Below are 19,011 nucleotides of genomic sequence, written 5' to 3' on the forward strand. Positions count from 1 at the left end.
TTAGGAAGCTGTTAGAATATTACTTTATAATAATGGACTTCCTTCAAAGTAGAAATGTATATGTAATTGTATTTAAATATTATAAATGATAATATTTATATTTAAGTACAAACATATATTTATGTAAATATGAGAAATATAGAAATTTAAATTATTTAAGTTTAAGTACTGGAGACAAAATATACTGGCTTACTTCCCCATTTGAAAATTATATAACCCCAGTCTTCCAAATGTAATAAACATAACATAAAATTCATTAATCATTTTTAAATTTAATAATTAGTTACTCTCTTTTTTACATCTAGTTTTATTTAGAATAAGAAATTAGAAACAACTCTAATGTCCCACAATAATGGATATGTTAACCTATTGAACATCTATGGACAGAATAATATGTAAACAGTAAAAATATTGTATGTAAATATATTTATTGACACCTGAGAATCTGGTTATTATATATAAATAAGTAGTGAAAAAACTTAAGCTACGTACATAACAGAAATCAATGATTCCATATTTATAAGAAAGTAAGTGTATTAGTGTGTATTCATAAGAATGGAGGGAAAAACTAAAACATGTTGAGGTATTATCTGTGGCTGTTGGAATTTCAGGTGATTTTCATTTTCTTCTTCATTAGAACCAGATGTGATTTTGAATTTTTCTATAATAAGCACTTGTTATTTGCAGGGCTGCTAGTCCATATGGCACCTTTTGTGCATACTAGAAAAAGACGTCCCCTCTTCCTGTGGATGCAGTACCACACCAGGATACACTGCGTGGCTATGGCATGTAACTTTTATCTTCTACTGACGCATTAGTTTTTTCTTTCTTTTTTCTCCCACATAATGAACAACATGCACAGTTGTACATGACAGCCCAGAAAACTTACATAATAAAAATTATTTAAAATAATTTAAAAGAAATGTGACCTTCTAATGCATTTACTCTGGGCAGGCTACTTTCCTTACTGACCTCTAGCAGGTCATGTGGGACCTTTGAGCTTGCTCTTCCTGCCTCTTCTTTTTCGCTTACCCACTCTGCTCAGATGCAATCAATCCTTCAGGATCCAGCTAAAATTACCCCTCCTCTTTGAAATATTTCCCAACCACCCTAACACATATGGCAGTTTCTCCTTTTCCTGAACTTCTCTTGAACTAGGTCAAGAATATGGATTAAAGGGGGTGGTGGCGAATGAGTTGCATCTCACCTGCTAACTCTACATGACTGGCAATGGCTCCTTAGAGCACAGTATTGAGAAAGATTCTTGAGCTGCATTTGGCCTCACTGGGAAAAAGGATTGTCATTGATTATGAAACTTAGTCCTGCATGTGGGAAATAGCAGATAACTAGCATGTTCATGTGCATTTTCCCAGCCTGGCTTGGACATTAACTATTTCATGTATTTGTCCTGGTTTGACAATACAGTTTAAACATCGAAGGCATAGATACCATATCTTAGTACTTGTACTTTTTGTTGATGATACTTGTTTATGTTTTTGTTATTGTTTTTATTATCCACTCTGGATTTATCATGGAGCCTAGGTATGAGGGTGCTCAATAAATATATTTCTGTTGCTTTTCCTTCATTCTTGATGTTCCAAGTCTGGTATAATTTCCCATAGTCTGAATCACTTCCTTTAGCAGTTCTCTTAGATAACATCTACTGGTGATGAAGTCTCCATTTTTCTTCATCTGAGACTGTTATCTAATAGAGCATAACTTGAAAATACTGAAATCCCTTTTCTTTCCCTTGTGGACCTTTTCTGTGAACTTCAGAACCTGTTTACCTACATGACTGTAAATAACTTAACTGATACATACCAACTTTAGTGTTCAGCTCCCTACTAGAATAAGCTCAAATTGTATCATATGTCCTCAGCTGTTTAGTGTGTTTAATTTAAACTTGTCCTTATGTAATGGATGCTCACTAATATTTGTAAAACTAATTAAAGAGTCTTAAAAAGAGAATAGTACACATGAAATTCATTAACCATAGTATATTTGCCTTTGCAAATAATTTATAAGTTCTAGAGCAGAATTTATTGTAGATAATAATCAGTCAGATCAATAGCTACTTGTAAAATACGAACATTTGAAAACTACTATTCTGAACTGTGGTAACCTAAAAATATATACTTAGAGCCACTAATCTGCAGGATATTTTCCAATCAGAAGAATGCTGAGAATTCTAACCAGACCTGTTAAGTTGAAACTGAGAATTCTAAGGAAGACCTTTTTGGAACTTAGTGGTGATATTCTGTATTTTTGTTATTGGGGTTTAAATGTTAAAGAAAAAATTAGGTGACTGAGAAATTATTTTTGCTCACTTTTTTCGAAAAACTTTTTAATTTAAAAAAATTTTTTAAGTGTTAGGTTTCTTTATTATCACAACATAAATGTAACTATAACAACTATGCAGATTGAGAAATAGATTATCACCACATCTGGAAAAATTCCTTATGCAAAGTCTCAATTCTTATCCCTCTCTTCCCTCGTAGTTAATAATTATCCCAGCTTCTAACACCCTGGATTCTTTTTGCCTACTTGCTCACACAGTCCATGTGTGCCTTTGGAACATTGCTTTTTTCACTCAGCATCTCATTTGTTCAACACACTTTTTAATTTTATCTCCTTTCAACGAGATCAGGATAGAAGAATATGCTTATGTTAGGATATACATGGTATTTTTATTGGTTGCTAGAAATTGGGCCAAGCTCTTAGTATGTCTGTTAGTTGAAAAGTAGACTGATGTTTGTTTATAGGTATTAACAGTTGAAACAGATTTTAATGTAGTTTAAAAAGCTAACATCTATAAAGATATTTCTTGATTTTGAAAGTGAAATACAGTCAGTTGGTCCATTATTTAGTCTGTCAGATTGAGCCAGTATTTATTAAGTGACTTCTGCAGGTATGCTGTTTATCTTGATTTGAATTTTAAAATGGCAAATTAGAGAAGATACATAACCTGACAAAGTTATTTAGTCAAGTAGTAGCTTTGGAATTTGAACCCAAGTTTTTCTTAGATTTATATATTACCAGATTTTTCATTAATAATATTTGGTACATACCAAGGTCTTGTATGTGTAAAAATTTGTCAGCTGTTATTTGAGATAAGAGATATTTTAGGTATTTTTGTAACTTAGAACTCTTTTAAAAATTCTGCCATTATAAAAAAGCCCCAGCTCATATAGATTTTTGCTGTATGAAAGAAAGTACAAAATTAACTATGATCTTATAGCTCTTATAGCTGTAGAAAACTGCAGCATAGTAATCTTTTAAAAGTGAATAACATGCTTAGTTCATGACAAAAAGAAACCTGTAAAATTTTTCTTTAAGAGTTACTCTGTTTTTCATGATTACTGTATGTGTGCACATTTTATATGGGCTAATACATACACATTACTGATTATAAATATATTTAATCTTTTATTTCATGGTCAGTGAAATCAGATTTTAATGCTACTTCATATAGTTACATGCATTATGGCTTCTATTCTGTAACTAAACACTCAGTGGATTTTTGGCTTGCTTTATGAAATGGTTTTGGTTTATATTCATTTTGTTACTTTTCTGCTCCCCACCCAAAAAGTCACTTTTCTTTTGGATGTCTTTTGTTTATAATTTGTTATAAAATATTACTTTTGTAAGTAAATCCATAATAGATTTTAGATTGATTTAATAAAATGTGATGGGAAAAATTTGCTTTTACTAGGAGAGGAAAGTAATTACAAATTTTTTTCTAAGCTAATAGTTTGACAGTTTTGATACATAATATTGAGAGTAAAGGGGAATGCCATCATCAGAAGGAAAGCTGTTTTGTCAAAATAAATATCATTATTAATTGTGGCTCTTTGACCTGATTCCCTTAGACCGTTATAAAACCTGAATGATTACTTTGGTGTAATTTGTTCTCATGTTTAAAAAAAAGAAAGTTGATCCCTTCGTAGTAAGACCAGATCTAAAAAAATCTTAGTCTATTTGTTTAGAAATTTCTTCAGAGGAAATAAGCTTTATAGTAGCAACAGCTTCTGGATTTAGAGCCTGCTTCCTTTGGCAAAATAATATCTGTTTGCCACAAAGGTAAATCGGTATCTTTATATTAATTTTTTTTCCTTGCCTGACATAATATGATTGATTCCTGGCATCTTCCTGCTGGAAGGAGACCTCACATTGACACTGACAGGTGCCACTAGGTTTATTTAGGACAGTCTCAGCCATTTCCCAGTTAGTTTCAAATTGTCTACCTCATACATGTTGAGCCACTGCATTTCCTGCTTCAGAGCCTTGTGTTATGCCAACATTACTATCTGTGCTGCCTCAACTACAAATTGGATGAACAGCCCGTGACACTTTTTCAATATTATTACATTAAACCAAGTGGATTTTGATTGATAACCTAATATTCAACTAATGCAAAACATCAATCATGGCAAGTATATTAATTATTTAATATTGCAGTCTAATTCAGAAATCGATGTGCTGCATGAGGGAAAGGGAAACTCATGGTTCCCAGAAGATTTAAGACAGGGAATGATTAAAAAAAGACCTGCTGTACTCTTGTGTGTTAGTTCGATACAAATCTTTATTCATTTGCCAATAATCTCTTCCCATTTTCCACTTCAGGACCATTTTATCAGTTTTGAGACCTATAATTGAATTAAGTCTGCTTTCAGCACAGGGCAAAAGGAGTTGCACAAATATTGATGAAGTCATGACAGGGACAACCCAAGAGACACCACTAAAGAGGACAGGCTTTATACCATTTGTTGCAAGATCCTTCTGTCGATGCCTTGAATTTTGCCTCTATTTTAAAAAAACTCATTAAGACTTCTGGAACCACTTTTAAGACTTTTGTATTTAAGTATCCACCATAATAACAGATTTCTATAGCACATTACAATTTAGAGTGTACTTTCATATACATTATCATGCTTATTTTTACACAGCAACCTTATGTGCTAGGTAAAGCAAGTATTACAAAATCTTCTTCACATCATAGGTGAATGATCTGAGCTTCAGAGAAGTTGGATTATTACCCAAGCTCATTCAACTATTTTGTACTCGAGCTTAAATTTGAGATGAGCTGTTTTGCTTCTAGAACCAGGACTATACGTCATGCTGTCCCATGTAGTATTTATGTACTCATGATGCTTTATCTGTGTTGTTTTGAGATGGCCACCCTTCCTTGTCTTTCTACCCAAAGTAAGACTAAAGAAAACTGTTTTTCATGAAACCTTGAAACTTTGATGTCCCCAATTTATGATACATATTAAGCTTTACAAATTTGCAAACCTTCTAGATACAAATGAAAATTTCTTGACCTGTTATCTTTTACTACAATAGAATGGCTTTCCTTCATGTTTATATACATAAAAATATATACCTATCAAAATATGTATATATATCTTGGAGGGACAGTGGCTTAAATATATTTTGTCATTAAAGTCACCACCTCAGCTTTATTTTGGTTCATGTTTGCCTGGCTTTATCTTTTACTATCTCTTTTTTGAAAACCTTTCTGAATCCTTTTGTTTTATGAGTCTCTTGTGAATCACACATTGCTGGATTTGTTTGTTACCCAAACTAAGAATCTTCACTGGCAGTTTAATTCTGGATTGTTATGAGTGACCTTTCTTTAGTTTTCTTTTAAGTCATTGATTACTTAGACTACAATAATTACTATGTTCTATGCCAGCCTTTACTTGCTTTATGTTGTTGCTTCTTCCTGGATTTATTTCTCTTCTTACTGCATTACATTCCTCAGAACTTGTTTCAAATAATGTCTTTGTATGGTGAATATCCTGAGACCTTGTAGTTTAAAATTTTCTTTATTTTTCCTTTAAATACTAGTTTATTTGCTGTATATAAATTCTAGGGTCACAGTCTTTTTTCTTAAAAACACTTTCTCTTGGAAGTTAATACTCCATTGTTTAGCATAGTGTCGCAAAGTCTGGTGTCAGTGTTATTCTTCCTTTATGGAGGATTGTGCTTTTTCTTTCTAGAAACTTTGCCTTTTCTCTTGATCTGTAATAGTCTTAATGACCTTTATATTATGCTTTGCTGTGGATTTTCCTTTAACTATACAGTTCAGTGCTCTATGTACCCTTGCAATCTAAGATGTGAGTATTTCTATATCTAGGAAATTTTGGCCATTATTTATTCAAATATTTCTTCTTTTATTTTGTCTTTGCTTTCCTTCTATGATTCCTATTATATAGGTGTTTACAATTCTACTCCTGTTCTTAATTTTATCTCTTGTTTATTCTGTCTTTTCATCCCTTTCCTGTGCCTTCTGGGAGAGTTGTTCTACCCAGTGTTCCAGCTTACTAATTCATTCTCGGTCTGTAGCTGTTGTGCTTTCAATTCATGCTCTGAATTCTTTACTTCAAACTATTGTATTTCTAATACTCATGATCATATTGATTCTTTTTCATAACTTTTTTCATATTTAATATCTAAAAATCTTCCCTTATCTTTGAATATGTTATTATACTTACATTATATTCTTGTTCAATCTATTCTGTTTTCTCTGGATGAGCTTGCTTTCTTTGTTGTTTTTCTGTTCTTGTGCCTGCACACCTCAGAGGTCTTAATACTTTCCTCATGTGTCTCTTTTATTTCTTTGCAACATTCAGCTGCCTTAGCTAGTAATTTTAATCTAAGAAGAGGGGTGAAAATCTAAGCTCTGGCTTGTGCTTCTCGAGGTTAATTGTTCTACTCTGGACACAGTCAACCACTTTTTCCATTGTGTTATCCTACAATTCCAAAAACAACACAAACCAAAACAAAGCAAAGCAACCATCTACCACACACATGCACCCAACTCCCAGTACTGTTCTTCCAAATCGCTACTCACTTTTGTAGTTGCCTTGATTCTTTGAGTGGTATTGGGCTGGGTAGGACCACTCAGAAACCTGAGATGGTTGCTACTGACTCTCCATCCAGGCTTGTCTTGGTGATGGTTACATGTTAGACTCTTATTAGTTGAATACATACTCTGATTCAGACACCGTATTGGATGCTGGGGTATAAAAATTAGAAAGATGCAGTCCATGTCCATGTTCTCAAGGAGTTTTCATTTTAGTGGTTGTCAATGGGAAAGTAAATAGGTATTTATAATAAAGTGTGGGAACTTTGTGATGTGAACACATGGGAAAGAGTTCATTACTTCATTTGTGAGGAAGAGTTTTCCTCAGTGAAAGTATAGTTTAGGTTGACTCCTGAAGAATGTTTTCGTTCTTTAGAGAGATGAGGAGAGTTGGAGGAGGTTCGGAGAAAAGCAACATCTCAGGGAGAGAGAGTGAGTGGCTCAGTGATGATTGAAGCAAGGTTGTTACGTAGTTTTTTTTATGGCTGTGCTGTCACTTTCCATGTGATATAACTTTGGCAAGATAACGGGGAATTAGTAAATTGGAGTGTAGCGGGATATCATGGATTTTAAGAAGGGAATTGACATGATCAAGCTTACATTTTAGAAAGATCTTGATGTATTATGGAGATGAATTGACATGGGGCAAGGCAGGGGTCATTGGGACCCATTGAGAAGCTTTGCAGAAATCAGGGAGAGAATGGATAATGGCCTAAAATAATGATACAGCTGTGAAGATAGAAAGAAGTTGTTAAATCTAAATGATAATAAAGGATGTTGCATAGCCAAAACCCTGTGGTTGGTTACATTTGTTTATATTTGGTAGTGAAGGAAAGGGCATGTGTCAAGGATTATGTCTGGTTTTCTTTCAGGCATTACATTCAAAATGCAAGTTTCCTAAAATCACTTTATTTAAAGAATCACTTGGAAGTATAGCCAAACCAACCTTTTCTTTCTTTCTTTTTTTTTCTTTAAATAATAGTTTCTTATCTCTGATTCCAAAATGCAAATAGCTCAGAAAATTGGGAGGTTTTCCCTAAGTTTGTGGCAAAGTCAGTTAATAGCAAAACCTATCCTGAAATGAGTCTATTTATAGTCTTTGTTTATCCCACTTTAGGTGGACATTCATGTTTCTTTCTGAATTATTAATATGTATGATGATGAGATGCTTCTTCAAGCCTTGCTATCAGTGTTTTATGACATACATTATATGTACCTTACTACCTTTCTTAAAATCCAGAATATTCTGATGAAGCATGTCTAGCCTCAGTGGTTTCAGATAATAAATTATGGACTTGTGTATTTTGAGTCTTAGCATTTTTGTTCTTTTATATTGCAACATTATTTTCTATTAAGAACCATTACATGACAATGTAGCCATGGGGGAGAAATGAAATAGATGTGTATTATATGGTATAAACTCCAAGGTAGATTGCCAAGTGAAGGTAGAAAACAGTGTGTGTAGTATGCTTCTGTCTGGGTTAAAAAAAACAACAACAACAGAAGAAGAGACACACACAGATACACACACAAGCATACACACAGAGCATAGACTATTTTAGAAGAACAAACACATAGCTAATATCAGTGATTGAGACCTGGGAGTCAGTGATGGGAGGACGATTTAATTTTATTGCAATGTGTATACACACACGTATACATATCTTACACTGTCAGATATATTATTCTTTTTATTTAAATTTTAAATTGCACAAATGGCTGTATGAGCATGACCTTGTGAAAACGTTAAAGATTCATTTTACTTCCAGCTCCAATACATGCATTAATTGTATAATAATACAGTTTAAATAATTATTTATGTAGCTATTGGCCTTCTCTGACACCTTGTTGCAATTTATTTCTATCATTTGTCATTTAGGACTGCATCCAGAGAATGAGTTTCAGAAATCCTTAAAATTTTAAACGTTGAATATATAGTATTACTAAGATTGCCAGAAGTAGAAAGCAGAGGAGAATGGCTAAAGATGAGTGCTAATCAGTAGACACTGGAATTTATTCCCAAGATACCAGACTGGGCAGTTGGGAGCAAAGGTTGGAAACCATGAGAATAGTTTTCAAGCAGTAGATCCAAAGGGAAAAGATAGGGAAATTTGAAAAGATTGTATAGCAAGACAAATGAAACAGCAGTAAGTAGATTTTTGCCCCCCCCCCAAAAAAGAATTGGAGACAAAATAAAGAGAAAAGGAATAAAATTGAGGCCCCTTCAGAGAAAGAAAGGTGTGGGGAAAAGATTAAACATAATGAATGCAAAAATACTGCTGTTGGATGTTTTATAATTATTTCCTGCAGAGTGGTAGAAGTATAATTTTATGTTAAAACAAATAAGGCGTGGCATTTATGATGGAATTAAAATACTACTTGGTCAGAGTGAGAAAAGTCAAAGTCCATTTGTCTCTAATTTTCATTGACTGAAATCAGCAAAAATACCGAAGTATTTGCCATATTTTGCCAAATGTGTATTTAAGTTATCTTTGCTACGTGTACAGTTACTTGTATTTTTAGTTTTATCAGCAGTCTTTTTTAAAGTGAAAAACAAGAAATTAAATACTTAATGTATATCATGATATTTTATGTTTGTGTTTCCATTGGTGATATTCTGGTTTTTAATATTACAGAAGTCTTAGTTCCTGATTTGTAGTGGGCACTAAGTTAATAAATTAATGGCAGGAAAAAATTTAAGATTTAGTTATTTAGCCATTGTGCTCACAAACATTCTTTTTGTGCATAATCTTTATATAAAAATGTAACCATGAATGGATGGATATTTGATAAAGCAAATATACTAAAATGGCAATTGTAGATTCTACATGGTGGATACAATCTGTATGTTTGAACATTTTCATAATAAATGTTGAAAAAACATAAAATCTAATGAAAAAACTAATGTAAAATGAAGACAGTATGCAAGTAATAAGATAATAATATACTTGATTTCTTTCCACTGACTGAAAAATCTGAAACATTCTTTCTGTTAATGGAATATCAATTTTAGTGGTAGTACTATTATTAGGTGTAAATAAATTATCTGTTCCCTAAGGAAATTGTTTTGTCCTTAAAAACAGTGTTACTATGAATATCAAGAAAGATATATGAAAAAATTACGAGTTTATAAAATATTTTTGAGGTAAACATAAGTTGCAGCAGACAAGGGCTTAACAACTATTTAGAACTTTTATTCTTCTATTTTAGGGAATCTGGAAACATCAAAGCTGGATTAGAACATCTGGTAAGTTCTAATTTTCTCTTGAACATTTGCATCATCTTTGATATCTGCATTCTAAATGAACACTTTTGAATGAGCTTTGAATACCTTGTATTGAGAAAGTCAACCATTTCCCAAAGGGTCAGCTTACCGTTATTATGTGAAGGCACTTACATTTTCATTTATCTTATCATTTCAAGGGAATTAAATTTTTTTTAAATTACTTTTTTTTTTTGATGTAGAGATGAAATAAAATGGATGACAATCCTTGGATTGATGATTGCTTTAATTATAAACAAAAATGTTTGGTGTAGAATTTTTGGCATATCTTGATCTGACAAAAACAAGCTTGTGTTTTAAGAAAAACACAATCAAATATTGCATGCATAAATATGGTATGTTTTAGCAATTTAACGGCTTTGAAAGAAGGCACAGCTTTGTTTTTCCTGATGTCTTTGCTTTATGAATAATGCATTGGTTTGGTTAAAATACATTCAGTTTTAGAATATAAAATAATTGAGATGCAAAATTTTTGGTTTAAGTAAACATTTTTAAAGCACAACATTAAAATCTGTCCACTGATCAAAAAATTGGAAAAGCTGTTATATTATACCTGGTCCAAAATTCCTTGAGTTCACCACACTGAGTGTTTGTTATAACATTAAGTAGTTCATTTAAACAGAGCATTATAAAGTCATGCTCTGGTTTCTGGTCAAATCCAAATGTTGAATAATTAATGATAGAGATTCTTTTGTAAATACAATCTAAGTACTTTTTTAATGCGAGACTCCATTCGTATATCATATTGTAGCTTTGTTAACTATTAATGTGCTTTTGTTCTGCTCCCACATAGCAAACAGTGGTAATGGACAGCTTCATTTTTATTAATAGTAGTTTTTGGTTTGGAAAGGATTTTTGGTTTTCCTGTCAATGGCTAAAGGAAACTGAGGAAATCTAGACTTTTGAAAAATGATCAAATGACCGTAAAAATTACAGACTAATTATTAAAAAACAGAATATAAGAACCTAGTTAGAAAAATTCAGCTACATGTATTTGTCCAGGTCAGATGTAAGTAAATAACATTGTTATTTTCATTATTAGAAATTATTTCTCAAATTTCTGTTTATCACTTCATAGTGGCTCATTTATTTAGGACATACATATGGGCATCAGAATAAAAAGATTAATGTAGCAAGTCTAATACCAGAATCATTTGGGGCCTTATAACAAGGAAGGACAGGTTACATAGTGCCAAAATGAGCTGTCTTTTATACTTGTTTTGTAAACTATTATTTAGTAAAAAGACTTTATATTTATTTGGTTTATTTTCATCAGTAAATGAGTTAGATCTTTTTTAGTTTAAATTTCATATTTTTACACTTACTAGTGTGAACTTATTTTCAGTGACTATTTCATGCATTTATACTCTACTTGTGATCTTATGCAGCAGTGGTTTTTCTAACTGCCTTGGGCTGCCAGGAAGACTCCACAAAGCAGGTGGCACTCAGACTTCCATGGCCCACTTAAACCAGAATAGTTAGACTTTTAGTCATTTTATGTACTTTCAATTTTAAAATAAGATTTCATCTGAAGAAAGAATTCTTCAACTAAAAATATTTAAAACCCTTTGATGAAGTATAACCACTTGTATTGCAGTTAGGAGTAATTGTTCGCTAATTATTCTTTTCTATTCTTGACTCTAAGTTATATTTCAATTTTAATCTGGGTAATATACCTCAAATATATTTTAAAGATACACATTTTAGGGATGAGAAAGCCAAGACTTGTATAACAGGTAGTGGAAGTAGATGATTTTAATGCATTTTATCTAAGTTATTCAAAAGACACTATAACTTGACGTTGTAAAATTGACCCACTGACTGAACTATTAACAATAATGTGAATGCATCAATACATAATATCAAATATATATACATATATATTGTGTTGTACACTAATAATATTCAGTATAAATTTAAGTCAGTTAAGGAAAATGACATAAGCATTATGTTATACTTGCCACAAAGACACAGACACAGTTGCACTGTCTTTATACTGTTTATGGGCTCTTCTTGGTATTCAGTTATCTGTAACCCGAGTAAAGATAGGTGGACTCCCTGGAACCTTGTCAAAGGCTGATTTCATTTATTTGTCACAATCTTTGTCCCATCATTCGTTTCCTTCTATGTTACCAGCTCTTCCTGGGAACTGTGCAGCATGCCATTCTTAGTTTAAATTTCTTATAATATTCTCCCCAAGACATTTTATTTTTCTTCTCACAAACTTGTCTACTATCCATAAAGCCTATGTCTGTTTAAAATTCTAGACAGAACATTTGAAGGTTGGCGCCCATCATCCATTGATGATTCTTTTCTCCATATACCCACACCTGCTTTCTCCTGTCTCGAGTTACCCTTCCTGTGCTTTTTGTAAAATTAAGAATATATGTGTATATATATATAGGTACATGCATATGTGTATGTAGTCCTATTTCCACTTTCTTATAAAAGCATACTGTATATACTTTTTTGTATTGCTCACTTAGCAGTATGTCCTGGAAATCACTCCATAGTTACTGTATGTATCATTATATTTACTGTGTTTCTTTCTCTGTTTAGCTGTGTTTTCTTTATTAAGGGTCTGAGATTTTAGCCCCAGTTGCATGCCTGCCAGCCTTTCACAGATGCTGGCAGAAGACACAAGATTGCCTGGGTCAGAGAGAAAGCATTTTCTTACTAACAGCACAAAAAGTAGCATATACTTCATGGTTGTATAGGTTCCCCTTGATCCTCAAGTCCCATAGGGTGATGCTGCATACCCAGGGGTTTTGTGTCATAGCTGAGGGGCTCCAGATTTAAGAGTTCTTTAAGGAGCTGTTAGAAAATCTGCCCAAACTTGCCCAAGAGGAAAACATTATTTTTATTATCCTAGTTAGGTAACAAAACTGCCTTCTGACCTAGGGGAAGATTCTGTCTCTCTTCCAAGACTGCTATACAAAACATCTTTGAAAAGATAGTTCTGCACAAAGGCTGATGGCTGTTGAAAGATGTGCAGAACATTATAGAGAATTGTCTCTGAAGAGCTATTATAATTATGAGGATGAAACTTAGGAAGGTTTGTGCTTTTGTTCTAGTGGTTACCTTTGTATTTATACCCTTTACAATGCTTTTAATCCCCCTTAATCCTATTTAACCTTTTAAATGGCATCCTTTGACTCCCACCTATTACCTTCATTATAGAAGTTGCTCCTGTTATTCTTTCCCTTTCTTCCTTTTTCCTCCTGTTTAATCTTGCTGTGTTCTTGCTTCTTGTTAGAATGTGAAATGTATGCATACTGTTCTTCCGTCCATGCTGTTACCTCCTTTTAGAATCAATTCTCAAATTAAATATAGTAAATATTTGTCATCAGTTTGTTTGCTCTTATTTCCCCACTTACCTCCTGTTTGTATAAAACTTACCCACTAGTATATTACTCAGGAAAGGCTCCTGTGTGCAGTAATCCCTAGGATCTTGCACATTCCAAGCTGTTTTCTGGAGTCTTGCCACTTGAATGGCAGCTTGACTGGACATAAAATCTTTGGCTTTTTTTCCTTGGCATTCTTTAAATATTATTCTGCTCTTGATATCTCTGGTACCACCCTTATTTTTTTACCCTTACAGATAATTAGGGTTTTTTTCCTTGAGGCATTGCCATTTTTTTCATCGGCCTTGTTTTGCTAGAATAATTCACAAAGTTGATTGTTTCTGGCTAATTTTTCTGGGGATGAATTGCTTTCTATTTTAGTGTTGTACTTTGTTTTTCTGGGGATGATTTTTGTTTGTACGTCAATTATGTATTCAATTTACAACTACTGTTAGGAGTGTGGAGCGGTCTATGGAAATTTTTACCTCAAAAGAGAAATGCATAATAGAAAATGGTGGAAATCAATGTTGAGTAGACCTTGAATCCTAAGGAGTCTTCCTGTGGGAATCCTGCTGAATAGTCAGCTGAATTGAATACAGAACATCTCCAGAGTTCAGTGTCCATATCCATTTAAAGACTTAGAGAAAATGAGTGAAAACATTGCTTATAATGTTGTGCTTAGATTTCATAATGACCTTAAGGAAATAATACTTTTTGTTTGATGAAGAATTACATACAAATTAAAGACCTTCCAGTGTGACCCCAGTGTATGTCTGTTAACGCAATAGGGTTAAAGGGGTAGAGGTGGGTGGTTATTAGGTGGTGATGTTACTTCTAACTTTTTTTTATTAACAGTGTCCTAAGGTGTGGAAAAGTGACTCTAAGTTGTCTGTAACATCAAAGGTAGCTGACTCCATATTTTTCTCCCATCTTACGTTTAAAAATTCTGGATAATATAGTGAGTAGTAGCCCTTATTGAACTACTGAATGGGAATCAAAATGTTTACTTTTTAGAGTGTTTTTAATACAGTCAGGTAGGTGATATTAACATGCATTTTTATTTTTACATTATGAAAATGTACAAGAGATAGAACCTTGCCATTTGATTACAATACAGCTATTACTGTTTTATTAGTAAACTAAAAATAATGCTACCCTTTCCTCTTGGGAGAAGAATTGAGATCTGAATATATTAGGTTGGGCTATATGAAAAATTGTCACCTTTTTTAGGTCAAAATAGTTTCGTGGCTTGTTTCTGGCTTGAAAGAAGGACTGCTGTGCCATGCCCCCTTTGGCAGGGAATGTAGTGAATTATCCTGATCAGTATGTATTTCTAAAACTTCCCTTGTTCTCTTTTCTGAAAAGTCAGATAACTGGGGGTGGGTTGGGGTGGGGAGACATGATCTAGGTCAGTGCTTCACCATCTTTAATGTGCATATGAATCTCCTGGGGATGTTGTTTAAACTCTGGATCTGGGGTGGGATGAGTTTCTGCATTTAGCAAGCTCCCAAGTGAGGCTGATGCTGCTGGTCCAGCGACCACCAGAAAAAGAAGTCCATTGAAAGACATTGACTTGAAAGACATGTGTCCAATGAATTAAGCCCTCTGCATCTGATGAAAAATCTAGATGTTTCCTCCATATACTCATTGAGTCTGATTCTACAACCTATGAATGATTGGTTGGGCATTCATAAATCCAGAGAGACAGACACTCCACAGGTTACTTCAGAGCCAAAAAAATTCATCATCTTACTCTGCAAGAGAAACAGAGGGCTAATTTTTTTTCCCTTATTTTGGTTCTGAATATTAAGTTGTATATTTCAGAGCTGGATCTGGACACTAGGACTAATAATACTTTGTTCAGCATAAGGTGGGAAGTTAAATAAGTGATGATAAATCTTTTAGTAAAAAGAGTAACAAGTATTTACAACTTTAAGTGGGATTTGCTTTCTATTAATAGTTGAATAGCAAAAGAACTCTGGAGCCATACCTGTGGGTTTTTTCTCCCCACAGAGGTCTCATTTATGTTTCTTATATTGTATAACATTTGAGAGTGATGACCTACTTGTCCTTGTGGTCAGGCAACACAGTCTGACCGTTTTTAGTATTGAAAAGCAACTGTCATTAATAGCTTGTTTAGCCCATCAGTGGTTTGTAGAATGTAGTCGCTGCTTGCCAGAAATGTAGGCTGACCCATTGCTATTACGTACTCATCAATAATAATACGACATTATAATAAAAGCCCTTTCCTCTCTGCTTTAGGCTATTTTACATAGAACTTGCAAGTAAAACCTCTGTATTTCAGTTCACAGACTAATAATTTTATATAACACAAGCATAGACACAATTAATGTATTATTGTCATACTTTTGAGGATTCAAGCAGAGGTTATGAACCCTATTCTAAAGTCATTAGTCTTTTGTTTGTTGCATTTTAAAATATCTGTCTTATTTTAATATTTCCCCACTGTGTTCTGAAAAAATGTGTGTGTTTTTTAAATAGACTTTATTCTTTTAGAGCAGTTTCAGGTTCACAACAGAATTGAGCAGCAGATACACATAGCCCTCCCCACACTGGCAAAAAATGTTTTTGACATTTGTCTAAATGAGTTTGAGAACATAGTTATCTCAAAATGCACTGCTGTTACTCGTATATTGTATATATTTATTAAACACTGATGAAAAATATTTATTACTTCATATACTATTTAATGACTTCACTGTAATAGATCCCTCTCCTCCCCGCATTTTGATTTTTTTTCACTTAAGCCAATATATATTTGAGGTTTAGGGTAAATGTGCATATTAAAATAGACACTTCTGCAATCGTGAGTTAAAATAGCATGAATTTTTTCTTCCTTCTAGAAGATCAATTCCATACTTTTTTTCTCTTTCCTTTTAACAAACAAGTGTGTCCTGTGAATGTGTGCAAATTAAAATACATTTAATGTGGATTAAATGTTAATGTCATATTACTGCCATGATTTCTTAGGCAGTTTAACAGGTCTTAAATCTGGGGACCGGCTCACATTTCAGACAGAAACAGTAGCTTGTCAGTGATCCAATTTTCTGACACATTTTGATCAGTTAAAAGTTTATTAAAAATTGCTTCTGCAGTAAATGATTAATAAATATTACCTCATCATCCAAACAGCATAAACTTGGGTCCTTTTTCTACCCTTTCTCCATCCCCTCTCTTCCAAAGAGTGATCTGTCTGTTGCATTTTTAAGAAACAGTGTTCTTAGTAGAAAATGGTGGCCAGTTAGCTTTAAAAAATGACTATATCATGATATTACTAATAGTCTCAGATTTATGCTTAATCTAGATAAAATTTATTTTTTGACTTTTGTGCACATGTGCTTATTAAAGCTTTACAAAGTAAAACTAAATATTCTAAGTGTATTAAATAACTTCCCCTTCCCATTATTCAAGAGTCTGAAAGTCAGGCCTTCTCGAAACCACCAGAGTAACTTAATATTGTATTCCAATTTTTTTCTCATATTCTAGTTCAGGACACCATAGGTTCTGCTTTGTTGCAGAGAACCCCACAAGGTACCTGGTAATTATTTCATGCTTTTCTCAGGATTTAAGGTCTATAACTGCATAGAGAGAGCTAGTAGCAAAGGTAAAAAGTTTGTTTTTTATTTTTCCAATCAATGCATTAGGAGTTAAGATGGAGAATGCCTTTGCCACAGTGGTATCTTTGGTCACAGTCATTACCATTTGTCACAGATCCACAGCATCTGTATTTAACTTAACATACCCAGCCTGTTTATTTTTATAAGAGCATAGCAGGAGGAGTCAGGATTTTACTGTGTGAGCTCCAGCAATGCACACAGCCTCTCTGTTTCACTTCTTTCATTTTCTCCCTATTTATAGGGTGTTGAAATAGTGTGTGAAAATTTGTATAAGCATGAGACTTTCTACAGGTATATCATTTATATAATAGAGAAAGAAAAATATCTTAACTGTTTCAGTTATGTAAGTAACTTCAGATTGCTAAAAACAGTATTTCAGTTCTAATATACTCACAGTGAGCTGTGAGAAAAATTTGTCCTTTATTTGCTCACATCCTCTCCCTTTAAAAAATTTATTATATACTTTTAAAAGGTATAAAGTATTACATGTTTATTGTAATGGGCCAAAACTGATAGTTATATAAAGGAAAAAATATATATCTTCTTCTATCTGCCAGTAATCCAGTGTTATAAAGTATTACATGTTTATTGTAATGGGTCAAAACTGATAGTTATATAAAGGAAAAAATATATATCTTCTTCTATCTGCCACTAATCCAGTGTTAATAGTTTAGTGCCCTTCCTTCTGTACTTTGCTCTATTCCCAGATGTACATATGCATATATTACTTAGCATTTTGTTTATTTATAAAATAGAATCATACTATATATGATGTTTTACAACTTGCATTTTTTATTTGTTCAGTGCTTGATACAGTATGCATATATACACACATAAATCTGGTTTTTTTTGCTGGAAATCTGTCAAAATATTGAAAGTTAATACTATTAACCACTTTATTTAACACATTCATTAGGGAAGTTTGAGGACTCTAAAATTTGCATTTTAAGGAGTCAGTGCAGATATAGTTTTATTTTCATTTTTGATTACCTTGATTCTAGTATATGAAAGAACAGGCTTATGAAATTTACAGTTATCAATAGAAAAAGAAATGAGTTACTTTATTAAAGAAAATCTTATTTGATATTTACAAAAAACAAGTAAAGAAAATTAGATTAGAAAAGGAACAAGAGACATCTTTAAATACGTTTCAGGTTTATTATAGACTAGCATTTTTTAATTGATATTTTGACACGACTGTGAGATATTTATTACTGTCTTCAATCTTTACTATTTACCATGTCATATACTATAATTTATTTCCTGGTTGACTGTACGTTTTGAGTGAATATTCACCTTTGTCCCCTCAGCACCTACTCTTGCAAATAGTCAGTAAGCAGTTATTGAATTGTTTCGAAATTGAAAAAAAAAACCATTGATATATTGCTTGGGAATGTTGTCACAATTTTTTTTTTTAAAGGTCAGAGAGATTCAGTTTATTTTTAAAGTTCTTTGTGCTCCCTGAGTGGGCAAAACTGGATGTGAAGGCTTGAGTTTACAGTAGAAATCATTAGTGACTTCTTCCATGATCTGGCTAGATGGAGTTTTCTTAACTGAGCCCCTATGAATATTACTGCCCAGGAAAAAATTACTTTTCCTTAGTGTTGTGGGGGTTTTTGTTTGTTTTGTTTTGTTTCTTTGAAAAGGTAGCAGAGTGCTGGAAAAGAACTGGGTTAGGATTGGGATTGGGTGAACTGGCTCTAAGCACTTGTGCTTAGCCTTTAGAGGATTCAGTTTGGTCATATGCAAAGTAAGGAGTATAAACTAGAAGATTGCTAAGGCTCTTTCTAGCTTAAAATACATGATTCTAGAAAGAAAAATCTTTGTATGCTTAGCATATAAAATCTTGTATCCTTAAGTCACTACTTTAGATAACTA

General features: G+C 32.9%; 1 protein-coding gene across 1 annotated transcript in view; it reads left to right on the top strand.

The window, feature by feature from the left end:
* Nucleotides 1-19,011, top strand: part of RSRC1 (arginine and serine rich coiled-coil 1) — a 349,802-nt gene that overhangs the window by 151,014 nt on the left and 179,777 nt on the right. Inside the window, exon 5 of the mRNA XM_010986358.3 lies at nucleotides 10,079-10,115. Coding sequence (XP_010984660.1) covers nucleotides 10,079-10,115 — 37 coding nt within the window. The remainder of the gene's footprint in view (nucleotides 1-10,078; nucleotides 10,116-19,011) is intronic.

Source organism: Camelus dromedarius, chromosome 2 (genome assembly GCF_036321535.1).
Source record: "Camelus dromedarius isolate mCamDro1 chromosome 2, mCamDro1.pat, whole genome shotgun sequence".
NCBI classification, from domain to species: Eukaryota; Metazoa; Chordata; class Mammalia; order Artiodactyla; family Camelidae; genus Camelus; species Camelus dromedarius.